Below are 24,676 nucleotides of genomic sequence, written 5' to 3' on the forward strand. Positions count from 1 at the left end.
GATATGTCTATAGTTAAATACAGAGATTTAGGTCCTTAATCCTAAATTGGCATTTACATACTTAATAGTTCAAGAGGAAGAAGATGGGATGTTTACTTATAAATACGGAAGAGACGTTTTTAGGGTTCAGTAGCCAAGGAGCAGAAACAGAACCCTTTTAGTTGTCTTCCGTTCGTCCTATTATGAGACTAAAAGTAACTGGTGGTCTAACCAACCAGATAAATTTTATAAGAACAAAAGCTGCATATATTTAGTCTCTATATGCTACTGACATGTTGTTTATATTGTACGTAGAAAATTAGGTGGCTCTCATACATATTTCGTTTATAACTTATGAACACCTCAAAATAATTGAATCAGACAAAACCACTCCGAGATAGAGAAACGGCGCCGCGACAAGATGAACACATACATAACGGAGCTGAGCGCGATGATCCCGATGTGCGGCGCAATGGCACGCAAGCTGGACAAGCTGACAGTGCTGCGCATGGCCGTGCAGCACCTGCGATCGGTGCGCGGCGCGCTGTCCGCCTGCCCCCTCACCGCGCGCCCGCGTCCCGCTTTCCTGTCCGAGCGCGAGCTTAATGAACTCATCTTGCAAGCAGCGCACGACTGTTTCTTGCTCGTGGTTGGTTGTGACCGAGGCAGACTTTTGTACGTGTCCGCCTCCGTTAAGAAGATGCTCCAATACGATCAAGTAAGTTCCACACTACCCTGGAGCGCAAAATTGACGAGCTCGTACTTCACGCAGCAAACGAGTGTTTCTTGCTAGTAGTTGGATTCGACCGAAGCAGACTGTTATTGTAACGAAGTATCCGCGTCCATCAAAAGAATGCATGGAATGCACATGTATATATATAATCATCAGATTATAACCCGGGTCGGTAAAACAATAGGGAGTATTACGTATCTTAAACCATAGAGTATATACTTATGCATACTGTACCTTAAACTGTAGTTTGACAAGTTTTCATACATAATAAAATGTGACATTAATGCATCAAGGCGGTTTGTGTACAAAGAGCCTACCGGGAAGCGCGAACATCGAAATTTAGTTATCTGCCTCTTTTTTGCTCAAATACGCAGTGATAGAGAGGTAAGATAACGATATTTTGATTTTCTTGTTTCGCGGTAGACCCTCAGATTATGATGGATTGTGGTAGTGGCATCCCCTACGCAGAGTTTCGAGTAATATTCCCTATTGATGACCAACTTTCCCTAGTTAACTGTATGAAAATAAAAATGATCCACCAAAAATAGTGGTGGATCATTTTTATTTTCTCTTGTGATATAGTGTCCAACTTCATTCATTTTGATAGTCCATGAAATTCATTTCATGGATTTCATTGACTATCTAAATTGGTGCATTCTGTGCAAGGATCTGGGGGGCAGTTCATGCAGTATAGATATACGGTGTTGTACTCGTAATATATAGTACGTAATATACTCGTAATATATTGTACTGATGTATTGTACCTATGTTGGACAAATAAATGCTTTTGACTTTTGATAGTTCTCCAGGGAATCAATATTACATCGCTAAATACATTTTTACCGTTAAATGAGATTTTTTTATTTTGGCTATGGGTTTCTTTTTACTTAAAATATCTGGGACACCGACCTTTGCTCGGAAAACATATAATACCTAGCTAGATCGATTTTTTTTCGCCCCCGAAAACCCCCATATAGCAAATTTCATCGAAATCGTTAGAGCCGTTTCCGAGATCCCCAAGATGTATAAGTTTAAAGGTATAAGATACCACAATCTAATCTGATGCTCCTAAGAAATTATCCGATTTCTAATTTGTTGTTGATGTCATGTTTTTAGTCGGAGCTAGTGGGACAAAGTCTGTTTGACATCCTGCATCCAAAAGACGTGGCAAAAGTGAAGGAGCAACTATCTTCCTCCTACCTCAGTCCTCGGGAACGACTTATCGATGCAAAGAGTAAGTTATTTAGCTATCTATTTTTCTTCTTGTAACGTTTAATGTACCTTTGTTTCACGAACGGGTATTCTAATTTCTCTAGTGCTAATATTTGCTTGGTTACAGCATATAATTTTGTCATTCTTTTTAATTGCACAGATCAAATGTATCTTATGACTTTCAGTTCATATTTCCAACTCACTAAAATCTGCAATCCGACTTGACTCAATTTCATATGGGCATGAAGGTTATCAACCAACACACATACAGATTACACACGATACCAGAGTGAAACCCTCAATACAGTAGATTGTTATTTCTAGCGATGTTGCCAGTAAAGGCAGACCTGGTGGCAGGCGCGTCGCGGCTATGCCCGGGCGCGCGGCGCTCGTTCCTGTGCCGCATCAAGTGCAAGCTCGACAGCGAGTCGCCGCAGCAGCCCCCGCTCGTCAAGGAGGAAGCCGATCCCTCCAAGATGAGGAAGAAAGTCAACGAGAAGAAGTTCTGTGTCGTTCAGTGCACAGGTACGATCTCCTGTTTACTGGACATGTTTGCCTAGTGGATTTCAATAATGAGCGCCTTCTGTTACTTATTTTATGCATGATTTAGGCTAAGTTCATTTTATGGTACACTATTTTGCATGATATTTGTATCTTTTGAAAACAAGTAACGAAACTGAAACTGTGCACATAGGTAAGTCTGTCATAGAATAAGTAATAGTACCGATTTCATTCAGAACGGATAACTACGCGTTACCCCGCCATACATTGACAGATCTCCGTTCGATTAGCAACGCAATACCGGAAAACTCAAAATGCCATAGATAACAACATTTGGGTCCGTGCATTGCAGGTTACCTGAAGCTGGCAGCGCCGGTGGAGGTGTGCGTGGGGGGCGGCGAGAGCGGCGACGACGGCGACTGCAGCATGTCGTGTCTGGTGGCCATAGGACGCGCGCTGCCCGATCCCGCACCCGCCGCGCCGCGCGCGCCCGCGCCGCCCACGAGACGCTTGCAGTTTGTCTCCAGACACGCCACGGACGGGAAATTTGTCTTTGTCGATCAGAGGTATCTACGCTCAAGCTTGTATAGTCGTTAGATTTGTAGCTGGCCCCAAGCGGCTTATCCATTGTCTATTGTTAAGTAAAACCGCACGTGCCACTACCTGCATAAAAAATGATCCGGTCACTTTAACCGGTTATTAAATTACAACTCCTATGGTAATTGTAATAAGATTCAAAATGAACAAATGGAATAATAATTTGTGATTTCTTGTGTGGTCCCTCTACGGTTACTGAAAGCCGGCGAGTTGAACCTTACAGAACCACTCTAAAATGTGTCCTCGAGATGCGTAACAAAGACGTGTTATCGGAGAGCGCACCTACACTGGTTTTTTGAGCGTTGGACTAGCCCGCGCTCAGGTGCCAATTAGAATTGTACGACCCTTTTTTTGCAGGTATTGGCACGTGCAATTTTACTTAACAATAGACAAAGGATAAGCCGCTCGGGGCCAACTTCAAATCGAACGACTATAACTGGTATCTCTTATGAAACGTTGAACGATGCTGCCACTGGGGATGCCGAGGATGGAGGTACTTTCACGGAACGCGAACCTGGTACATACATACAATAGGTATGGAGGTACATGCAGGCACCGTTCTTCGCACTTATACCTATCTCATTCTAACCTAGACCTCTTTCGTGTTCACATAACTGACTTGCCTGGTTCTCATCTGACCGTTCCTTCTTTGACATTAACAGCTGGACATGAATTCAAGAAATTCCGGAGGTAAAGTGCGAATGCGTGTGTGCGAATGAGCATGTGTGAATCTTGCACATTAATAGAATTCTGCGTAGTTTCGCCTAGCTCTGTAGCTCCGTAAACAGTTCGCTCCAGATACTCTTTAAACTTGACACATAAGTAATGATGTCGCGATTCGGGTCTTTCTTGTAACTGATGAATTTCAGGCATAAAACGTATGTCTTGTCTACGCACGTACCTCCATAGCACAGAGTAGTGGAGTGGTGGTGGGGTCCTAAAAGTTGACCATAAATATTCTGTAGCCCTAATGGCTTCCTAACAATATTTTATTTTGGTTTACCTTAGAAAAGGTAAGAGACCCGCCTAGAGCATGTCGGGCCGTGCTTAATGTAGGGTTCCGTAGTTACCCGTCTGTCAAAGTAGACTTTTTTGCAAAAACACAAGATCTACTCAATCAATCATATTCGCTATAGTTTTCCTGGAAAGTCTTTACTGAGCTTTAGTTGCACGATTTTTTTCATATTTTTTGGACCCATGGTTGAAAAGTTAGACTCAAGGGTATAAATCTCCACAATCCATAGTGAAAACCAACACAATACGATCTACTCAAAAAAATATTAATATTTCAAAATTATAAAATTCGAGCGCGTCAAACAGTCACACTGACACTCTCGGTGAACAGTAACTTTCGGCTAAATCTACACACGTGTTAGTTTACTTGCAAAACAAAAAATAATAATTTTGGTCGAATTGTTAATTAGTTCAGGAGTACGAGTAGAAAGGGTTAAGGACATTATCTGTCTCATGATTTTCCTATGTTTCTATTGTATGTGGCTTTATATTTTTCTACTTATTTCCAAGTATTTGTGTATTTTCCCCATTCCTTTTTGTGTAATACATCTTTATCCTATAAATTAGCCTCATGCATGAATTTTTTCATGAATTATATCGGTTGAACACCGGAAAAAATAAAAATACTTTTATAAATCTTCACATAATTTAAAAAAAAATTAAAATGTTGAATGATTTTGAGCGGTTGAAACGCTTATAATTTTTGGCGCGAATTCTACAGAGCCGATGACGTCACACTTCGGACACAACTGACGTTTGTTACTAATGTTCGTGTATTTCAGCTACTCGACACTAATAATTCGTTTTATTTATTTTTTAATACCATTGGTGAACCTAAAAACCATTCTATAGGTATTATCTATTGCCAAAGCATACGAAAGAAATGCCCCAAACACGCTTAATAATGCGTTCTAAGAGACCTAAATGTCGATCAGTATGATGTAGGCAAGAGTTAAATAAATAAATAAATAATAATAAATATTCTACGACATTATTACACAAATTGACTAAGTCCCACAGTAAGCTCAATAAGGCTTGTGTTGAGGGTACTTAGACAACGATAGATATAATATATAAATATTTATAAATACTTAAGTAAATACATAGAAAACACCCATGACTCAGGAACAAATATCCATGCTCATCACACGAATAAATGCAAAAGAGTTGACTTGTGATTACATATTTTTTATTGATCTCAAAAGAAATATACATTTCACTTATTGAGATACATACAGGGTGGACAAATAAGAATGATACACTTTGTTTTTAAATTTTAATTACATTGAGTGGAAATTTTACTAAATATTTTTTTATAAATATATTATTCAGGGTTGGCAATTGTATACGGAAGATAATTTCTGCCAAATGTCTACCACTAGCAGCAAGCAATTTTATCTCAAATGTTTCTGTTGTTTAAAACACGTTGTTTGCTCGATTAATTTTGAAAAAAAGTGATTGTGATTGGCACCCAAATTCCCCAAATTTTGCAGCTCGTGACTTATTTCTGTGGGGCTTTCTAAAATTACTTGTCTATGCTAACGAGCTGATGAAATTTAAACAGTTAAAACCGACTATTCGACACAAATGTACTAAGATAATGCCAAAAATGTGCGAATAGATGCTGAACATTGGGATGATAAGGGCTTACATTGGACATATGTCAGACATTATGTTTCGCATGAATTTGCCAACCCTGAAGAATATATTTTTAAAACAATACTTAATAATTTTTGAACTTAATACAGTTAAAATTTAAAAACAAAATGTATACTTCTTATTTGGCCACCCTGTACATGCATTAATTATAGTCTGTTCTTTTATTCCGTAGACTAAAATGACAACCACAAATGTCAAACGCAGAAATAATGTGACCAGCTTAAAACAAATAGTGCTGATCTTTGATTTCGGTTTATGAATAACCGATAAATATTAAATTAATTTTAGATCCAAAATAAACAATTAATGAAATCTACACTACATGATAGGAAGTTAATAATAAATAAAATCTACTCACTACCAGGGGTCGGACAAAAAGTGCGGATGACGTAAAAATGACGTACTTAATCTTGCACACAGGATGATGTTTGAGTTTGTATTTAAACTTCCGTGTGACATGTAGTAACAAAGTAGTATTAATGAAGTAACAAAATAATCGTAAATAAATCCATGGAATTACCTAATAATACAGGTGGTAGGGTGATGTAGTGAATAAAATAAATTTCACGAAACTTGTTACCATAAGGTATAATTATTTGAAATTAGTTAGAACAAGTCTGTGGGATCCTCAGATAAATAGGTTTAATAGTCAAAAGTGGGAACAGTAGGTAAGATTAGCAGTATACGTGTTTGTCACGTACCTCCAAAAACGGAAAATTGCCACAATATTCGAGTAAAGATGACATTTTAGAGCGTTTTCTTATATATTAGTAAATATAAATTTTAGCTAAATATAATCGTGAGGATACAATAGCTAAACAATAACGAAGTCAATTTATTGTTCAGTCAGCGTCAAATACTTCGTAGCAGTCAAAGTAGCCAAATAGTTCGGTACACCATATATTTAGTATGGTGTACCGAACTATTTGGCCACTTTGACTGCTACGAAGTATTTGACGCTGACTGTTCATCTGATTGTACTTACTACTTACTCATTTCAAGTGGCGATATCGTTTAATAAAGAGGTCAATAAAGAGATTGATAAATGATACGTGATAATTGTTTATGAAAATCAAAAATACTATTTGAAATCATCCTATAAGTGGTTTGACGTCATTCGCACTTTTTGTCCGACCCCTGCTCACTACTAATCCACTCAAACATTTAAAAATTGCATTATGAGCTTCGAGGTGACTGTTAGTTAATCTTACAATAAAATCGCTTTTAAATATTAGAAATTGTGTTTAGACCTGGATACAAACTTTCTAAATGCCTCAAAATGGTGTTATATGCCTAAATAAGTAACTCCCAATAGTTTATTTTCGGTTAGTACCGGTTGTAGCACATCACTATTTATAAGACGTAAAAAACCAGCAACACATGAAATGTCATTTTAGTCTACGGGATAAAAAAATAGACTATAATTCTATGTTCATTTGTTAGTTTGCGCCCGTGAGCGACAATTTATTTTATTTACTATGTTACAATTACAATTTTAATTGTACTACACTAAGTATATTTAATTCCTTTAATTCCTGCGTTAAGTAATAATAACATAACAACTTCCCACGGAAGATTTGATATTCTTGCGTTTTTCTACTAACAAGTTGGGTGTGTTCCAGTATATTTTCAATGTTTTTATTTAAAAGATCTTTTAAAATGTCAATTATTTTGGCTGATTAGCTTTCAAGTTGGCACTGTTCGCGAGTCTTTACCTATTGGTGGGAATGCGTAAATTAAAAAAAAAACCAGTCAAGTGCGATTTCGTTTACCTCGCGCACCGAGGGTTCCGTACAAACTTTAAATTTTCTCATGTAACTATAATCACGAAACACTTTTGACCAGAAGTATACTATTAGCATAAATGTGTTCAGCGCCATTTATGGGAAGATTGGCTAGCTAACCTGTGCGATCTGTATATTTTGGTTTTTCAGGGATAATACTTTATCATGTGAATCGATTTCAATCGTTTTTGTTTTATTTGATCGATTTTTTTTATAAGTAATTTTTTTACTACCCACCCACCGCAAAATAAATACGCAAATAAATATAACAACCTTGTGGGAACATTAATTGCATGAAAAAAATGCGCAAGTAAGTATAACGGGTTAGCACTAATTGACTGCACGTTATCTTTTCGTGGATAAGCAAAGTAAGATTTGTTGTTTTAATTTATATGGATTTCCGCAAAGTAACACCTAATTCTATTAACTGTATGTAAGTACGTGCAAATTTAAATAATAACAGTATTGAAACTCAGCCAAGTGTTTATCTAGAATTAGTCGACAATAACCGACGTTTGAGATAATAACCATTTTTAATTGATACATCGCGACTAAAATACATTTTTATAGCAGATTTCTTTCAAAATCGGTGCGACGTAGAACAAAACAACAAATCTGTCTGAAATGTGACGTCACGTGACGTTTCCAATAATGGCATTACGTTTCGCTCATTAGCATTTCGTGCGCAATTTTCGTACTTTTATTTATTATTTTAAACAATAAAATCATATAACTTTATATCGGAAATACCTTAAATAACATGCTATAACGGTAACAATCATCCGAATAAAAATTATTTGCTTAAGTTTTTTTTCATTTTTTTCATATCCTTTGTCTTTCTGGTACCTTGTTGTACATGTTGCTGCATATGTCAAGCACTTTTCACTTTCTCCACTCATCTACTCAAAAGTTAACTGGAACTACTGAAAGCGATCCCTCAAAGGGATAAGTTCGCCTTTGTTCTTCGCTTTTCCTAATTGTATGTTACTTTTAATATGTGTTTTTGTACAATAAAGAGTTTAGTACTATTACAACTATTTTTCCCACCGTTAGGGTCGCCTCGCTCATGGCAAACACAAAGAAAACGCTTAATTTGACACGTTGTTTCCAGGGTGACGCTGGCGCTGGGGTTCCTGCCGCAGGAGCTGCTGGACACGAGCCTGTACGAGTACGTGGGCGCGGGCGCGCTGGGCGCCGTGGCGCGCGCTCACAAGGCGGCGCTGCTCAGCCGCCAGCCGCTGCTCACTCCGCCCTTCACCTTCCGTCGCAAGGACGGCTCGCTGGCGCGCGTGCAGACGCACTTTAAGCCGTTCAAGTAATGATATGCTGCATAACCCCATTTTAACCAAATATATTAACGGGGTGATACATTCGCTTGTATGTTTTGGTTTCGCTCACTCTACGTAGAGTAAAGAAGCAGTTTTTCGAATGTGAATATGGATGTTTTGGGAGGAATATGTCTGAGAAAAACAGTATTTTCATTCCAAATGTATCCATGTTCATTTTGGCTGCGGAATCCTAAATAAAGGGCAGTTGCCCTTTTCATTCCGAAAGAACCAAAATTATGTGTTTGTAATTCATTTACTACCGTACTTTTAAACACTATTTTATACATCGTATACCGGTTTGTGTAACTAGCTTATATAAAATTGCACGGTTGCAGGAACCCGTGGACTAAAGACATCGAGTACCTCGTGGCCAACAACACCATCCTCGGTGAGACCGACGCCGCGCTCATACCCGACTCAGAGCTTGGCTCTTTCGATGTCTATAAACATAGTACGTATCCGTGTACTCTAGGGCTTTGCCCATGTGAATGCAATATTTAAAACTACCTTTATTCTACTATAAAATGAAGTCTATTTTAATTTCACCGTAACCTCTGTTGACGTTGCCATGAAACAACAACATACTAAGTACTTACCCGTTTACTATCGATCGATTATTTCAAAATAAATACGTGTCTAAATTACCTACCCTACCCTACCTACTTAAAGATTTGCTCAGCTCAAAGTAACATTTAGCGGCTGACTATTGGCTATGTGACTGATGCCGGTTTGCGCCTTTCTATACCTGTCTACTGTGTACCTAAGCAAGTTGTAAACGATTTGAATTCGCACATAGCCAATAGGTAAGTATAGCAGTGTAAGCAGGCCGAGTCGTATTTATCTGCTTGTTATGTTGTGCGTAGAGGCGAACGTCGCAGAGGCCGGGGCTTCGACCAACGAAGACGCGAGTGACTTTCAGAGTGGGGTTTCAGAACTGGACCTGGAAATGCAGCGGCTGATAGATTCGCAGGTGGACTCGCACAAGATCGGCAGCGCCATCGCGACGGAAGCGCTGCGCCGCTCGCCGCCCGGCTTCTCGCCCGACTTGCCGCCCGACGTGCTGCAGGACGCCGTGTTTTTGCAACAGGTACACCAGGGGGGGCGACACTTAGAAATGTAGTTCACATTAGTAAAGATGGCGGCGATTTCTATTAATGTGATCCGATAACCTACTTTTGCGTAAAGTTGACTACCGATTGTCCACACTACAGACAGGCATAAATACAACATTGAGAAGGTTTCATATACCCTGTATGTCAAGACCTATCTTTATTTATAACTTTGTTACTGTGTTTTTACCTAGCAACTGTTGTTTACTGTCAAAAAAAAAGTAAACAGAGATATGATTGATATGAACTTATTATTTCTCTATTAATGTTAAAGTGCAGGGCAGAGCAGAGTAAAATCGGAGCAAGCATTAAACACGAGTCAAATTCAAATAGGGAAATTAGAATCCCAATAGTTCCAATTTTAAATAAGTTTTTGGCAAAAATTTCATTTACTTTTCTTTCCACAAGTAACTAATACTCATCGAGACAATTCTACAAACAGACAACGGTCAGTAAAAGTAAATAAAAGCTTGTAAAAACCTGGAGGTTTAAAATTTTAACAGTGTTCAAGGCAATGCCGGGAGGCTTAGATATTTTTCATCACACTTGCCCGAAAAAGATCTTATTTCATGCAGGTGTACTGAAGGACAAAGGCCTATTTTGTTTCCACGGGAGTTATGGGTTGTAAAAAAAATGCTGTAACTCCCGGGAGTTATAGCTTTTTTTTTTAATTTTTCACTTATTCATACAAACCAAGTAGCATTAATGAGTTTTACTTTTAAAATATTGACGTTTATAATTTAATATTTTTGTTTATGTTTAAAATTATATAATTTGATTAATTTAAGAGTCGTTTAAAATATTTTTACATAATTTTCAATCGTGGCTGAATGCCGAATACGTACGTGCCTTCGATGCCTATCCTGACAAAAAAATACAACATGGCGGACGAATGTTTGATAAGTCACCGTATTTAAGAATCATTTCGCTTAAAATTTAGTTTTTTCTTCGCAAGTGTGATGAAAAACATTGTGTGTAACTCCGGGGGTAAGAATATTGAAAACTCGGTTCTTTAATTCGCTCCAGCCTGCGGTTGTCGGGAATTACCACCCTCGTATTCAAAATTTCACTTTCCCCCCTCGTTGCACAATGTACTATTACAAGGTAAGAAGAAAATACCATCCTTCTTAACGCTCATCCAGCGATGTAAACAAGCGATGATTATTTTAATTTTGTTTTCGATAAAAATGTCCAATGACACTCTGTCAAGATTTGTGCATTGTGCAATTTGATTCCGCTAAGTTAGACGAGATAGAATGCATCTATGAGGTACGTGTGTAGACAAGACATACGTCCTATGCCTATATCTTGTCCAGTTGTTAGGTTAAGGTCAAAGAAAAAACGCTCAGTCGAGAACTAGCCAAGTTAGTTATACGCACATGAAAGAGTTCTTAGTCAGACTGAGACACAAGACACAGAAGACGAAGCTAATGCAGCTATGTGCACAAAGATGAACATAGGTAAAAAGAAGAACAATTTAAGTACTTACAACACCTACATAGTCTATTACTATCTTGTATACCAAATTGAAAGCAATAAACATATACTTGCTTTACTATAAAGTATGTATTTTTTTGGATTCCATTCATTTCAAACTTTTCTATATAATATTAGGTCTACTTGGGCGGCTAGTTAATATTTTGTTTCATATCTTGTAAAGAAAAAAAACTATCAAAGTTACAAGAAATCAAACGAAAAATTAACTTTGACCGTTTTTAAAGTACCTACACATACGGATGCCTATGTAGATGTGCACGTACATACCTACATAGCTAGTTTCGGATAAAAAAAGAGATAGCACTTCAAAATTAGTTTCCTTAAAATGCTCCAAGAGGGCTCTCTTTTCCTATATACTTACTTTACTCTTTGAGGTACACACACGAACACATGCCGTGCCTTACCTAACTGCTCGACAACTAATTAAGGCTCAGTACTGATGTGGACTGGTATGCACCAATCTCTAAAACTGTTAAAATGCCACTATGAATATTTATATATGTAGAACCTGCGACCCACCCCGACTTCACAAGGATTACACTAAACCTTAACAAATTATACACCTAAACAAAGTCTACACCTTATAACACAAAGTCCCCCATCTCTTCTGTCTGTCTGTATAGCCGCGCTAAACTCAAAAACTAGTGAACTGGTTTTAATGCCGTTTTCACCTATCAATAAAGTGAGTCTTGAGGAAGATTCAGGAGTATAATTTGTTAAGGTTTTGTGTAAATTGGTCTATCAGTGCGAAGCCGGGGCGGGTCATTACTTTTAACTAAAACTACTATAAGAATAAAAAAAAATCAAGATTCGTTACTGTCATAGGATTTCATTTCCCCATTCGCCGATATTTTGTTATCTCTAATTTAATTAGACACAGTTTGAAATTCTTTCCGATTTAAAAAGTATAAATAATGTCTAAAAATAGACACACTTTTCCCTTTTGCTAAAGCTTTAACAATTTATACAGCCGGGCCTGGTGGACAACATATTCGGCGTAGAGATGGGCAACTTTAACCAAGTGCGCAACAATGTGTCGCTGAGCGCGGCGGGCGGCGAGAGCCCGCCAGTGGCTGGCGCCGAGCTCACGGGATCACCGCCGTCTGTGTCGCCGCCGCTGCAGTCTCTCGGCCTCGACGGGAACGGTGAGGCCGCCATGGCCGTCATCATGAGCCTGCTCGAGGCTGACGCCGGCCTCGGTGGACCCGTCAACTTCTCCGGCTTGCCGTGGCCGCTGCCTTAAATTACTCACTTATTTATTTTGTACGGTCACCATTGTTCTCGTGGCCAGCAAAATACCTTTATCGTCTTCAATTTAGAAACTACCTACTTTACATAGGTAAAGGTAGCTTCTAATGTTATCTGTCTTAAGTTATCTCATTCGTAGTCCTTCTTAATTATTTCTTACCGCCCGATAAAACGCGGTTTAAGAATCTTGCCGACTTTCGTAACGAAAATAATGTTGACCAAACATGAGTGACATATCAGGTTTTGACAATTTTTGCTAACGATAGTTAAATTTATCTCGTTAAAATAAGCGGGATACTGTACTCATTAACCGACTTCAATTTCAAGGACTAGGGTCTGTTTTCAGTTTAGGTATTTTTTTCTTATTAGCTATGGCGCCAGACTGGTGCCCATAGTCAAGAATCCGTTACATCATGTCATATTAATATTACTTGTCATAGTATCAAGAGAGTAGGTAATTAAGTCTACAAAGATTTTAGATTTGTAGCAAACAAATAGTGCCACCTACAATGATAAGACACGCGCCGTTGAATGGCGGTTGTCAATCTTCTGTATTAACTAGCTGCTAAAAACAAGGTACCTATAGGTAGATCAATTTAACCATACATACCTAGACATTAGAGTAAATCTTACTGTATTTGAAATAAGGGCTTCTTTAGTTGGCCAGACTATAATAAGACAATCAATAATAACATACTCTAGCAACGAGTATACAAACCTACAACGATGGATATCATGTAAATCTATTATGTATTTTACTTTATATGTCTCATCTTATTTAATCGTTTTTATTACGATAGGTACAGTTTTTGTAAACTGATTAAAAGTGCGGTATGAGACACACAACCTTATGTTAAGGTAAAGATACTAAAGATATAGTTAGTGGATTGTCATACAACATTTTTTACTTTACAATATAGTCGTTATCTATACCTATCTAATGAATAGGTAGGTACAGTCATGTGTAAAAATATGAGTGCACACAAGTTGCTCAAAAATACCCATAGCTCTTAAGTCAGCAAATTAAGAGCTATGGGACATATTTTTTAGTAAGTTGCGTGGACCCATATTTTTACACTTGACTGTACAATAAGATATATCTATTGGTTATAGGCCAGAATACCGGACGCCTGTGCGTAAACATGCGCGTTCCGCTGCGTACAAAAAGGGGGAATTCTCTTAAGACCTGTCACACCGCTTCGTGACGTGAGCTTGAACTTGCACGTAACGGGTGTCTCACGCATTGCAGCTTGCAGCTCCGATGAAACAAACCGGCTGCGACAGAGCGGAGCGGCAACGTCCCTTCGATGCCAGCAGTGATGACGTTGTATTTAACGGCGTTCCCTACGAGACGGCGAACCCAGCAGGTTGGACACGCACAGTTCGGTGCTGCGTATGTGTCACGCGCAGCTCTGGCAACTCTGCCGGTGCGTGTGAAGTTTTGCATAATTAGTTCAGACATAAAATTGAAACTTTTTGGGATTGTTCGTGAATACGAAAGTATTTAACATTACATTATTGTGATATATTACAAAAATGTGTCATATAAATATAGGAAATTATTAGGTATCAAGAGGATAGTACGAAAATGGTGGCTACGCTACGGAGCTGCAGCGTGTGCCGTGGATGTGTGTGCAGGTGTGCGAGGACATGCGCGTAACCCGCTGTGACGGGTGCTGCACACGTATATTGCTTAAGCTGGCCATACACACTTAGAGTATACCTGCGCAGTTTTGCCTGTACAGTTCACCTGCACAGGTAAAGCTGTATAGGAAACTGCACAGTCGAATGCCACACACGCTTCGTTCTGCCTGTGCAGTTGATAAAACTGCGCAGGCATACCCTAGTGTGTATGGCCAGCTTACGGTATGTCGACGCATACTCAAGCGGTGTGGCTGGGCCTTATAACTATAATCGATCTTAATACAGGGTGAGAGAGTGGTTTTAAGACCGTTCATAGTCTTTAGAGGTGAATGTATTATACTGAACTACTCCTTAATATTGTTGTTAAATGTGTCATTTGGGTACAATTAGGTATACACTACTAAGTAACCGGATAATTGTATAGTAAAATTGAATGTATCCTCGGTAACCAGGGTTAGGTAGATAAAGATTGTGTACATAATTGACGAAGGGCGGTATAATGATGAAATACTTTTCCACCGTGGGGTTTGTTATCATTATCAATTCGTATTTATTTGGTTATTCCCACTAGTTACCACCAAGTTGTTACCAGTGGTAACTACTGGTATTTTTGTGTACATCTTTTACCACCAAACCAGGTTGGTGGTAACTACTGGGATTTTTTTCCCAGTAATTACCACCAAAATGTTAATAGAGTTCAATGCTGATAAAACCAGTATAAGTAGTATTGTATAAATAAAGAGTGTTTTAATAAATAATTATAAGCCGATTAGTATTACAATAAACTGCCTTAAAAGTGGTCAAAAATATTAAAACCTGTGCAAGTACAAAAAGAATAGTTAATGAGAAATTAACGTTTGGATGAAATTTATCTTATTAATTGTTAACTGAATTAATTGTGAAGTTGTCGTTATCTATAAAACCTCGTTATTTTGTCGAGTGCGCTTACGCCGCACTACATAGCGTTGTATATCAATATAGATAGGAGCACTGTTGATAATGGCGTAGGCGCCATCCACAATAAGGTCCCTTTCAATAAATAACGTCACAAATATACAAACAAACAAACAAATCAGTCAAAGACCGACTATTTTTGATCACTTTTAAGGCAGTTTACTGAAACAATAATCGACTTATATAAAAACGAATTAACTTATGTTTAAATCGACTTTTAACTATTATTTTATTAGTATTGAACGCTAACACAATTTTGGTGGTATCTACTGGAAGAAAAAAAAACACCTTTTACCAGGGGTAACTACTGGGAAAGTGGGATTTTTTGTTCCCAGTAGTTACTAGTGGTAAAAGGTGGGAATCCCAGTATTCACCACAGGTAACAACTTGGTGGTAACTAGTGAGATTAACCCACTTCTTTGCTCGGCCGCTGCTTGTGACTGGTGGTTGGGCAAATGTTATCGTTTTAATGTTTATTGTTTTTTATTTTTTAAATATTTTTATTAGATAAGGATAAATAAGATTATTATCATGAACCAAATATGCTTTAGACGAAAAAAAAATCATTTCAATACCGTTTAAAAAACTTAAAACGGATTAGCTGCTGCTGTGAGTGCTGTAAGTGCTTGACAATAATAGATCACAGAGATATCTATCCATTACTAGCTGCTATTTAGATAATTTATATTAATGCCTACATATAATGTTTATATTATTTCTGGAGATTATGAAACAGAATAATAGCAAAATCAGGTTATGAATTTGATCTGGATGAACTTATCTTCAAGCAGAAATTCAAATATTGATACTGACAGAATACACAGTTCTTTAACAAATCCAGATCTCTAATTCATCACCTGTAATTAACAGCAGAATAAATCTACTGGAGCTCAAGTTTGGGTACATTTTCTCCTTACTAATATTTGAACGAAGTTTATTGCACTTATGAATTAGAATAAAAACACTTTTTTCTAACAATTCTAGCTACGTATTGCAAGAAAAATATATCCAATCGACAATATTATATGTATTATCATTATTGTTTTGAAGAGATTTTAGAAACGCACAACACCTATCAGTGAACATTTCTAAATTATAAAAAAATTGAACAAATATTTCACGTCGAGTAGATTTCATTCGTGTATACTATCTATTAATTGTATTGCACATCATACTTCGACTTACAATTATACTTAACTGTATTGCAGAATTTGAAAACACTGGGACCATTAAAGGGTAGCTGCAGGATAGTGTTAGGAGTCGTCCATTTCAATGTTTTTCTCTTGTAACCATCCCCATCGGATATCCAGGGAGATTCATGACACGCGAACAGGACCAGCCCTACTCACTCAGTAAATATTAATGGATCCATCGTATTTAACCTATACGAATCCTGCTGTCAAAATTTTTTCATTTACATAGCGACCATGACAAAATGTACAAAGTTAAATATAGAGATGCACTCATCAGTACCTGTGAATAGTAAAGGTTAAGAGAAACAACCACAGCTTTTCCCTGGGAAAAAATATAAATTTTTTTTCTCATACAAAAAGCTTCACCGCCACATTTTTGGGGACAATAACAAGACAACGAAAATAATTTTGACCCATTTACTACAAAAAAAACATGTTTGGTTAATTTAAATATATAGAACATAAAATAACTCAGATTTAGATTAAGAGCTGTTCAGGGGAACACCGTACCTACTAAACATGGCAACGAGTGACAAGGAATAATATACCTACAAATGTGCAAGTGGCGGAAAGTTCTCAAAAAGTTGGAAAGTTCCCGGAAATGTTCGCAGGAAATGTAGGCAACTTTCATTTCGGAAATTGTAAATTTCGATTCCCATACTTACAAAAATATGACAAGTTTCTGGAATTTTTCTAGTGTAAATTTTCCTACGGCACAACAGTATTTATGCCGTTTAGTATATGTACATATAATTATTATTTGTTGTTTTCTGTCTTCGTATACAATAATTATAATACTTAAGTACATGATATATCTGTTTATTTATTTATTGTTAGAAAAAATACTTAAAATTTGTATTTTAACGGTCGTTTTATCATTCTAAGATTATTTGTGTTATTATTTATTACTTGATAAGTGCAACTATGTGCCGGAACTACCATCTGATTTATTTTCAATTTTTAATCAACTTTAGTTCCGTAGGAAGACGAAAATGGTGGGAACAAGAGTGATGTAGTTATATGTAGGTAAATAGATAATATTTTTTCATGTTTTAATATATGCAATCCTACATGCACCTACGCATACATTTAGTGCAATTTTATGATATTAATTTACCAACCAATCGCTACTATTGTACTTGAGGTCGGGTTTTGTAACAGATTGACGTTAGATAATTTAGTAAGGAATAATGCGATATGCTTTAGCGTCCACTAAGTTCTGGCTCATTTTTCTAAACCGGCCCTTTATAAAACGTATCAGACATATGAGTTAATAATTGATGATATACTTGATACTGTATTTTTGATAATGTTTATAAAATGATTTGAATCCAAATTTGTCTCTATTCTAGCCTTAAAAAATGTCGCTTCAATGCTCGCGCTCGTGAATGTGAACGCGTGAACATTTCACGACTGGCATGTTATTGCAGCTTCTCCCGTGGTGGGGTAAACGGTCAGGTTCGCCCATTCACACAGGGTCAGAGTACTAGTTTAGGTTAAATACGATAAAATAACTTAGCATTCACTTGAATCCGTTTTCTTAACTTCGTTCCAACCGATTGTTCCACGACACTCGTGCATTTTTTTTTTTTCGTTTCGTATAGGATCGGCTGTTCATCAGTTAGCCACTAGTACACAAATAGCCAAGCGAATTTCTGACGACTTTCGAACGCGACGTTGCCGCTAGGAGCAGCCAAGGGCATTAGATACCTACGCACTTGCTTGCCTATGGCTATTTGTACGTTAAGTAAATAGCCATACATTTGACGTGCCCCTCCCACGCAAACATCGGCAGAAAATTATTTAATTAAAATTTTGTACAGAAAATTACAGACAAGGAGTCTCCAGTTAGTTAAATGCTCTAGAATTATGATGAAGTTAAGTGACGTTAAATGTAAAGCTTTTTAGAAAGTTATGTATCGTCGCGAGTAATTGACGATGCCTATATAGTGACCCAAAGGACTTTACGAAGATCGCTGGGGTCCCTGAGAATGTCAATGACATCGATTATCATTTTACTATTATTTGTTAGTAATCTTAAATTTTAATTGGTTCAGTTTGTTCTTAGTAAATTTTATTGTTAATTTTTAATTGTTTTCCTATGGCGAAGTTAATATTTTTATTAATTTTAAGATTGCAATGCGATTTGATGTTGAAATATGAATGTTTTGTTGGGGTAGATGCAATGAATAAAATACAATTTTTAATAAAGTTATACTACAACTACATTATATATGTATATTTCATTCTACTACCAAAGTGAACAACCACCCTTCTGTGATTGTCTATTTATCAGCATGCAATTTTTTTTGCATAAAAGGTACTACCTACTTTGTGAGCTGTCAATAAGGATTTTAATGTATTACACAATTTTTATTTGTAGGTATGCTAATTCGCCTCTGGCAACCAATAAATAGTTCTTTTGCATTAGATATATGTAAGAATGGGAATCTCAATTCATAATAACCGGCCAAGAGCATGTCGGGCCACGCTGAGTGTAGGGTTCCGTAGTTACTCTTCCGTCACAATAAGCTTAACTGGAGCTTAAAGTATAGTAAATTGTTAACCAAGGGATGAAACGGTACCTTTCACCCGAGTTAAACAAATATCAGTACCTAATTAAAGTAAGTCTTTCTACTATGAAGGGAAAACTTTTTGCGATAACTCAAAAACAGCTAAACTGATCATGTCCGCTATAGTTTTCATCTTTCTTAAGCTGTACTACCACGATTTTATTCATATTTTTTTGGACCTATAGTTCAAAAAGTTTGAGGGGGGGGGGACACATTTTTTTTTCTTTCGGAGCGATTATCTCCGAATATATTCACTTTATCAAAAAAATGTTTCTTGAAAACCCCTATTAGTTTCGAAAGACCTTTCCAACGATACCCCACACTCTAGGCTTGAAGCGAAAAAAAAAATCACCCCCAATTTAAGTGTAGGGGAGGTACCCTAAAAAAAATTAAATTTTTAGATTTTATTGTACGACTGTCGGCTTTATTGATTTATATATCCATGCCAAATTTCAGCTTTCTAGCACTAACGACCACGGAGCAAAGCCTCGGACAGACAGACAGACAGACAGACAGACAGACGGACATGGCGAAACTATAAAGGTTCCTAGTTGAGTACAGAACCCTAAAAAGTATAAAGGCATAAACACTCCAGTAATAACACATTGCATTTGTCTCGCCTCGAGTTCCATATGGTCAGATTTGAAAAAAGAAGCGGAAACCGTAACGATCACAGCGCTTGATGTGGCCAAATATGGCAAAAATTCTACGTGTATTTCTGTCAATTCCCATACTATTCCGTTATTTTGTTCACGTTTTTTGCTTTAAAATTATATTTACGATAAAAATAGGTCACGATAGCTGATAAATGGTAAACTGCAATAATATTGGACGAAACAGTATAAGCAAACTTTATATATTTCCAACATCGAGCTAAAAATTAGGCTTTTATATTATATAGTATTATTCCAGGCCACCACCAACGAATCGGCTAAAGTTATAGGCAAAACGTCGTATCAACTAATACACACCTTACAGTGTGTCCACATTTTAGATACATAAAATTTCAAGTCACTTACCGCCAGCCACAAAATCAAAAACATCTGAGAGGCATGAATATGGAAAAAGACGAATGTAAAAATAATGCTTTATGCTTCACAAAAATAAAGAAAATCATAAAATCCAACCTTGTGCATTTTATGTACTTAACACGGAAACTAATAATGAAAGAAATACCATAGTCAAGATGAAATATAATTTACTATTTATTCCCGTCTTATTAAAATGTAACTATGGTCGGATATTCATATCCAACCTTATGGAATTTGTGTCGAGTAGTATGGTAGGCGTTTGATGTATTTCCAGTTATAAAATCTAGCTGTTTTCAATTATGTATCACTTCAACATCATTCGAAAACAGACTACGCATATTTTAATCCGTAGGAAAGACAAATAAAATCATTTTTGATACTTCAGAAAAAACTTTTTTTTAAAGATCTATTATGAAAGTAAAATCGCAATATATAAATCAAACAAACAACAATAGGCAGTTTTTAGTCATAAATGACTTTACAATTTTTTTTATTGTTTAATTACATATTGCGTGCTAAATCTATAACTTCATAATGATTTCATGATGAGGAGCCTGAATATATTCAGCGAATGCTAGCCAACTGTTGAAATATTTGTCAGTATATTATTTACACACTGCAGTTATCGGCTCATGCATTCAAAAAGCGAGTGGTGTAAATGCCATTGTATTAATCCATAACGTCGCCGTACTTGTTGGTGTTCCGCGGAGCGGGCGGCGGAGCATCGAGCACCGGGGTCGCGCGCGTTATTGGCGGCACTGTGTTCGGGTCAACTCTGAAAGAAATCGTGTCCTTTATTAGGTAAGGTCCTTATTAGGCCCTAAGGCTGTAGTAGACCCGGGCCAAAGGCGGCAAGTCTATATAGAAAGGTGCTGAGGAAAGGGCGGCTAGTACTTAACAAGGGGCCTAGGGCGACTAAGGCTGCAAATCCGCCACTGGATCTACTCTACCGATTGAGTGGATTTATCCGAGTTTGAAAGCAAAGCCACCAAAATATGGCGTGTTGAATTGAATTTAACATAGGGCAGCGGTAATTACAGCCATTACTGGTAGGGCGCAATACCTATGTTATCAAAGTCGATGATATTTTTTAGTGAGAGTCAGAATGGCGGGTGTACCTAAATAAAATCAAATGAAAAGCATACCATATTTTTGTACCTAATTTGTACTATTTAGTACCTCGTTTAAAAAAAATTGTACCTCACGGTACGTAAAGTTATCATAAAAAAACAGGTCACCCGCCATCCTGACAGTCAGAATGGCGGGTGTACTTTATTACGCTATGTTCCCGTGGTTATTGATAAATTCTATAAAAGCCAAATTTTTGTACCTTTTTTGTACCTTCACATTCAATTATAATACGAGTCATTTTATTTGTGGTTTCCAAGTTTTACTCATTTTATATTTTGCTTGCTATTACAATTTTGCAGGCGTTATAATTTTTCAAGTTATTGATTTAATTTTTAAGAAAAAACGCTAAGGTACAATTATTTTTATTACGCCAGGATTTAGTACCTTTAATGTTTAATCTGTTAAGTTCAAATGGAATAGGGTATTAGTTTAGAGTTTATAGTTTTTACTTCGGAAAGGTGTCAATACCATAATTGAATTTGGCAACCCCGATTTATACGAAAAGGATACCAAACACGGCCTAAAAGATAAAATTGATAAACATTCAAGAGCGAATATCTCACAAACTATACAAGATATCGGAAAACTTGACAAAATAAAACTTGTAACAGAGGGTCTAGCAGGCTAAGGAAGGAAAAGTGGCCCCTGTGACGAATATCGGATTTTTATAATGTCATTTGTTGGCTCTTATTATATAGAAACACCTTAACTTTCAGCGCCCTATCTTGAACCGTGACCGAGATAATGTCTAAAACGTCATTTTATGGACACATTTTTCAAAGTCATTTTTCTCCTGAACTATATAAGGTAGAGCAATCAAACCAAATTATAGCTACAAAGAATGAGTCATGATGTCAGAGATTTTTTTGACAGCTCTTTTCTACAAGTATTTGTAAAGGTACAACTATGGAGTTTGGATTTAAGAGGAGAGAAATCTCTTATGGTAGAACTGTTGCAAAAGTGTCCAGCTGTCAGCTATAAATAATAGTTCCAAATCTCTCCAGAGTAGCGCTAGAGTAGCTAAGAACCTAAGCGTTATTGACGGAGTGAAGTGCGCTGTCTATCATTTGATTTTTTGGTCAAGTACTCTAGGTATTGTATTTAAGGTTTTTGATGACACTTTTTGGTATATGGAGATTTCTTTCCTTACCTCCACCTTCCATAGGTACAACTATAGAAAAAATCACATAAACTGCAAATAGTATTAGTTACTACACAGTGTTTATTTTGAACTTGACGCATGGCTGGCAAAAAAGGTTGCAAGACTCGAGTTGCTTTCGTTGACTTTTTTTTTAAAGTATGTGTGCACCAATTATATTCAATTGATTTTTCGCATGGTAGTTTCTATATTATAAGATAGCCACAAAATTACATTATAAAAATCCGATATTCGTCTCAGGGGCCACTTCTCCTTCCTTAGCCTGCTAGACCTTTTAATCATCTTTCATTTTGTATAAGTGACCATGTTGCTAAGACACATAATTTTCGAGATATAATCGAAAACCCAAAAATAGGACTTTCAAACTCCCCCTCTTCTTCCCCAGCCCAAGGGCTACACGGCTGTGGATTTTTAATATGTTCACCTCCTAACTAATCCATACAACGTTACGAAGTCAAATATTGTGTTCCAATCATTTCCCTCTTCATTGAGCATTCGTTATTGGATACTTATATATAATATACCTACTTGTATTTGTCAACTATTTGTTTTTGGAACACTCTTGTACAGGTCTAGAGCATAATTATTATCCATCGTATTTTCACGGAAATTTACGAACATGTCTTGCTATTTTAGTCAGTCTCAGTACAAAAAGTACTGACATTGACTGAACTAACATGACAAATACGAACGTTTCCGAGATAATATGATGGATACAATTATGCACTACATCCGTAATTCCGCTCTTGTAACAATATACATTTACATGAAACAGAAACTTGTGAAAAATATTGAAATACAAGCATTACCATACACACTTATAATACAAAGCTTGTACTTTTAGAGACACAGGGCCCAGATGTAATGGATATGTGGTGTAAACGTTGATGAGTTTAGACGTGATATTCAATGAGTACCTACGAATACTAATGTTACCTGTACGGGTCTTGCCTAGCCTCCGTGTACTCGCCGCGGTTTCTGCGCCTGAGGTCGTCGTAAGACAGAGCAGGGCGCTTCCTGTCCGGGTCCAACGAGGGGAAACCTCCACCTAAAATGACCAATTTTCACGGTTTTTGTTTATCCTTTTTTAACTTCTCTGCAAAAGAAAATATCGCTATTTAATCTACAATGTGCAGTGACCCACACATTACGGGAAGACGAGAATGGGAAAGTTTAACCGTTTGAACGCCAATGACACCTAAAGGCGTCGTTACTAGTCAAGCCCACAGCGCCAAAGACAACTATAGGTGTCATGGCGGACGCTGTCAAAGTAACCTTCACACTTTCCAATAAAGTTTAGCTCCCATGCGCCCGGGATCTTGGCGTTTGAGTTATGTTTGTCATGACATGAAGCGTTCAAAGGGTTAATTTCTCTTCGTCATCGTCGGGAGCACAGTGTACGAGCGGAATTCGAAAAAAACGACCTATATCGATTATTCGTCTACATAAGTACCTAACTTTTTCATCTACATAAACTGTTACCACTAGAGTGATTGTCACCAATATCCCTTACGGGTTCGACGTTAATCGTGGATTATTCGCCCACTAGTTACCACCAAGTTGTTAACAACTGGGTTTTTTTTTTCAGTAGTTATCGCCAAAATTTGGTTAGTATTCAATACTAATACAAATAACTATTATTGAAATAACTACATAAATATATTTAGTGCTTTAAAAAAAATATTATACGTCGATTACTCGATTAATGTTTTTTAATTTGCACTTAATGTTATAAATAGATAAAAATTTAATCGTCAATATGATTAATTATTAGTATAAGTATGTTTTACTCATGTAAGTAAGTGATTTGTAATATTCTTATGAGTAATAAAAAAGATTCTTTAAACCAATGATTTAGGAAACAACTTTAAAAAATTGGTCAAAAATAATTAAACAATTTTATCTACACAAATATTAGTAGTTTTAGGTATAAAATGAGTTTTGTTGTTTTTAAGATATTTAGGCGGCGCCGCCACATATCCGCAAGTTCCGCCAAAAGAGCAACGATGCCCCAATGTTGGCTGTAATTTGGGTTAGTGAACATATCATACAAAGTTTGTAATATGTGTAGATAAAATAATGTAAGTAACTCTACATAATAACCCCCTTATTCATAAAACTTTACGGGCCTGATTTTGTTAAATTATGTTTGATCCATATCTGACAAATACATCAGTCAAAATGACAGATAAAGACAAACGATTCATAGCTAATTCAGGCCAGTAACGCGTTTATAAATTACGCCATTAGGCATTATGTAGCAGTCACATAAACTACTATTACCGGTTACCGGTAAACATTAAACATTATAATAGATAAGGTGCAGATAC

The 24,676-nt window shown here is 36.8% G+C and overlaps 2 protein-coding genes across 9 annotated transcripts in view; one reads left to right on the forward strand and one right to left on the reverse strand.

Moving 5' to 3' along the window:
• The window catches only part of LOC133518194 (protein cycle), a 134,582-nt gene extending 115,899 nt beyond the window's left edge, over positions 1 to 18,683 (forward strand). For 4 of the 7 annotated variants that reach the window (XM_061851856.1, XM_061851850.1, XM_061851823.1 and 1 more), the window contains 8 exons: positions 361 to 697; positions 1,829 to 1,946; positions 2,249 to 2,449; positions 2,778 to 2,991; positions 8,591 to 8,794; positions 9,143 to 9,258; positions 9,671 to 9,894; positions 12,384 to 18,683. In XM_061851856.1, coding sequence (XP_061707840.1) covers positions 361 to 697; positions 1,829 to 1,946; positions 2,249 to 2,449; positions 2,778 to 2,991; positions 8,591 to 8,794; positions 9,143 to 9,258; positions 9,671 to 9,894; positions 12,384 to 12,656 — 1,687 coding nt within the window. In that variant the 3' untranslated portion in view covers positions 12,657 to 18,683. The remainder of the gene's footprint in view (positions 1 to 360; positions 698 to 1,828; positions 1,947 to 2,248; positions 2,450 to 2,777; positions 2,992 to 8,590; positions 8,795 to 9,142; positions 9,259 to 9,670; positions 9,895 to 12,383) is intronic. The other 3 variants (XR_009799453.1, XM_061851831.1, XM_061851844.1) reach the window with 3 other exon arrangements.
• A 1,523-nt stretch (positions 18,684 to 20,206) lies between these two features.
• Positions 20,207 to 24,676, reverse strand: part of LOC133518352 (OCIA domain-containing protein 1) — a 32,454-nt gene continuing 27,984 nt past the window's right edge. For both annotated transcript variants that reach the window (XM_061852026.1, XM_061852034.1), the window contains exons 5-6: positions 23,283 to 23,394; positions 20,207 to 20,831 (exon numbers count right to left, since the gene is read on the reverse strand). In XM_061852026.1, coding sequence (XP_061708010.1) covers positions 20,726 to 20,831; positions 23,283 to 23,394 — 218 coding nt within the window. In that variant the 3' untranslated portion in view covers positions 20,207 to 20,725. The remainder of the gene's footprint in view (positions 20,832 to 23,282; positions 23,395 to 24,676) is intronic.

The sequence above is a fragment of the Cydia pomonella genome, chromosome 1 (genome assembly GCF_033807575.1).
Source record: "Cydia pomonella isolate Wapato2018A chromosome 1, ilCydPomo1, whole genome shotgun sequence".
Lineage (NCBI taxonomy): Eukaryota > Metazoa > Arthropoda > Insecta > Lepidoptera > Tortricidae > Cydia > Cydia pomonella.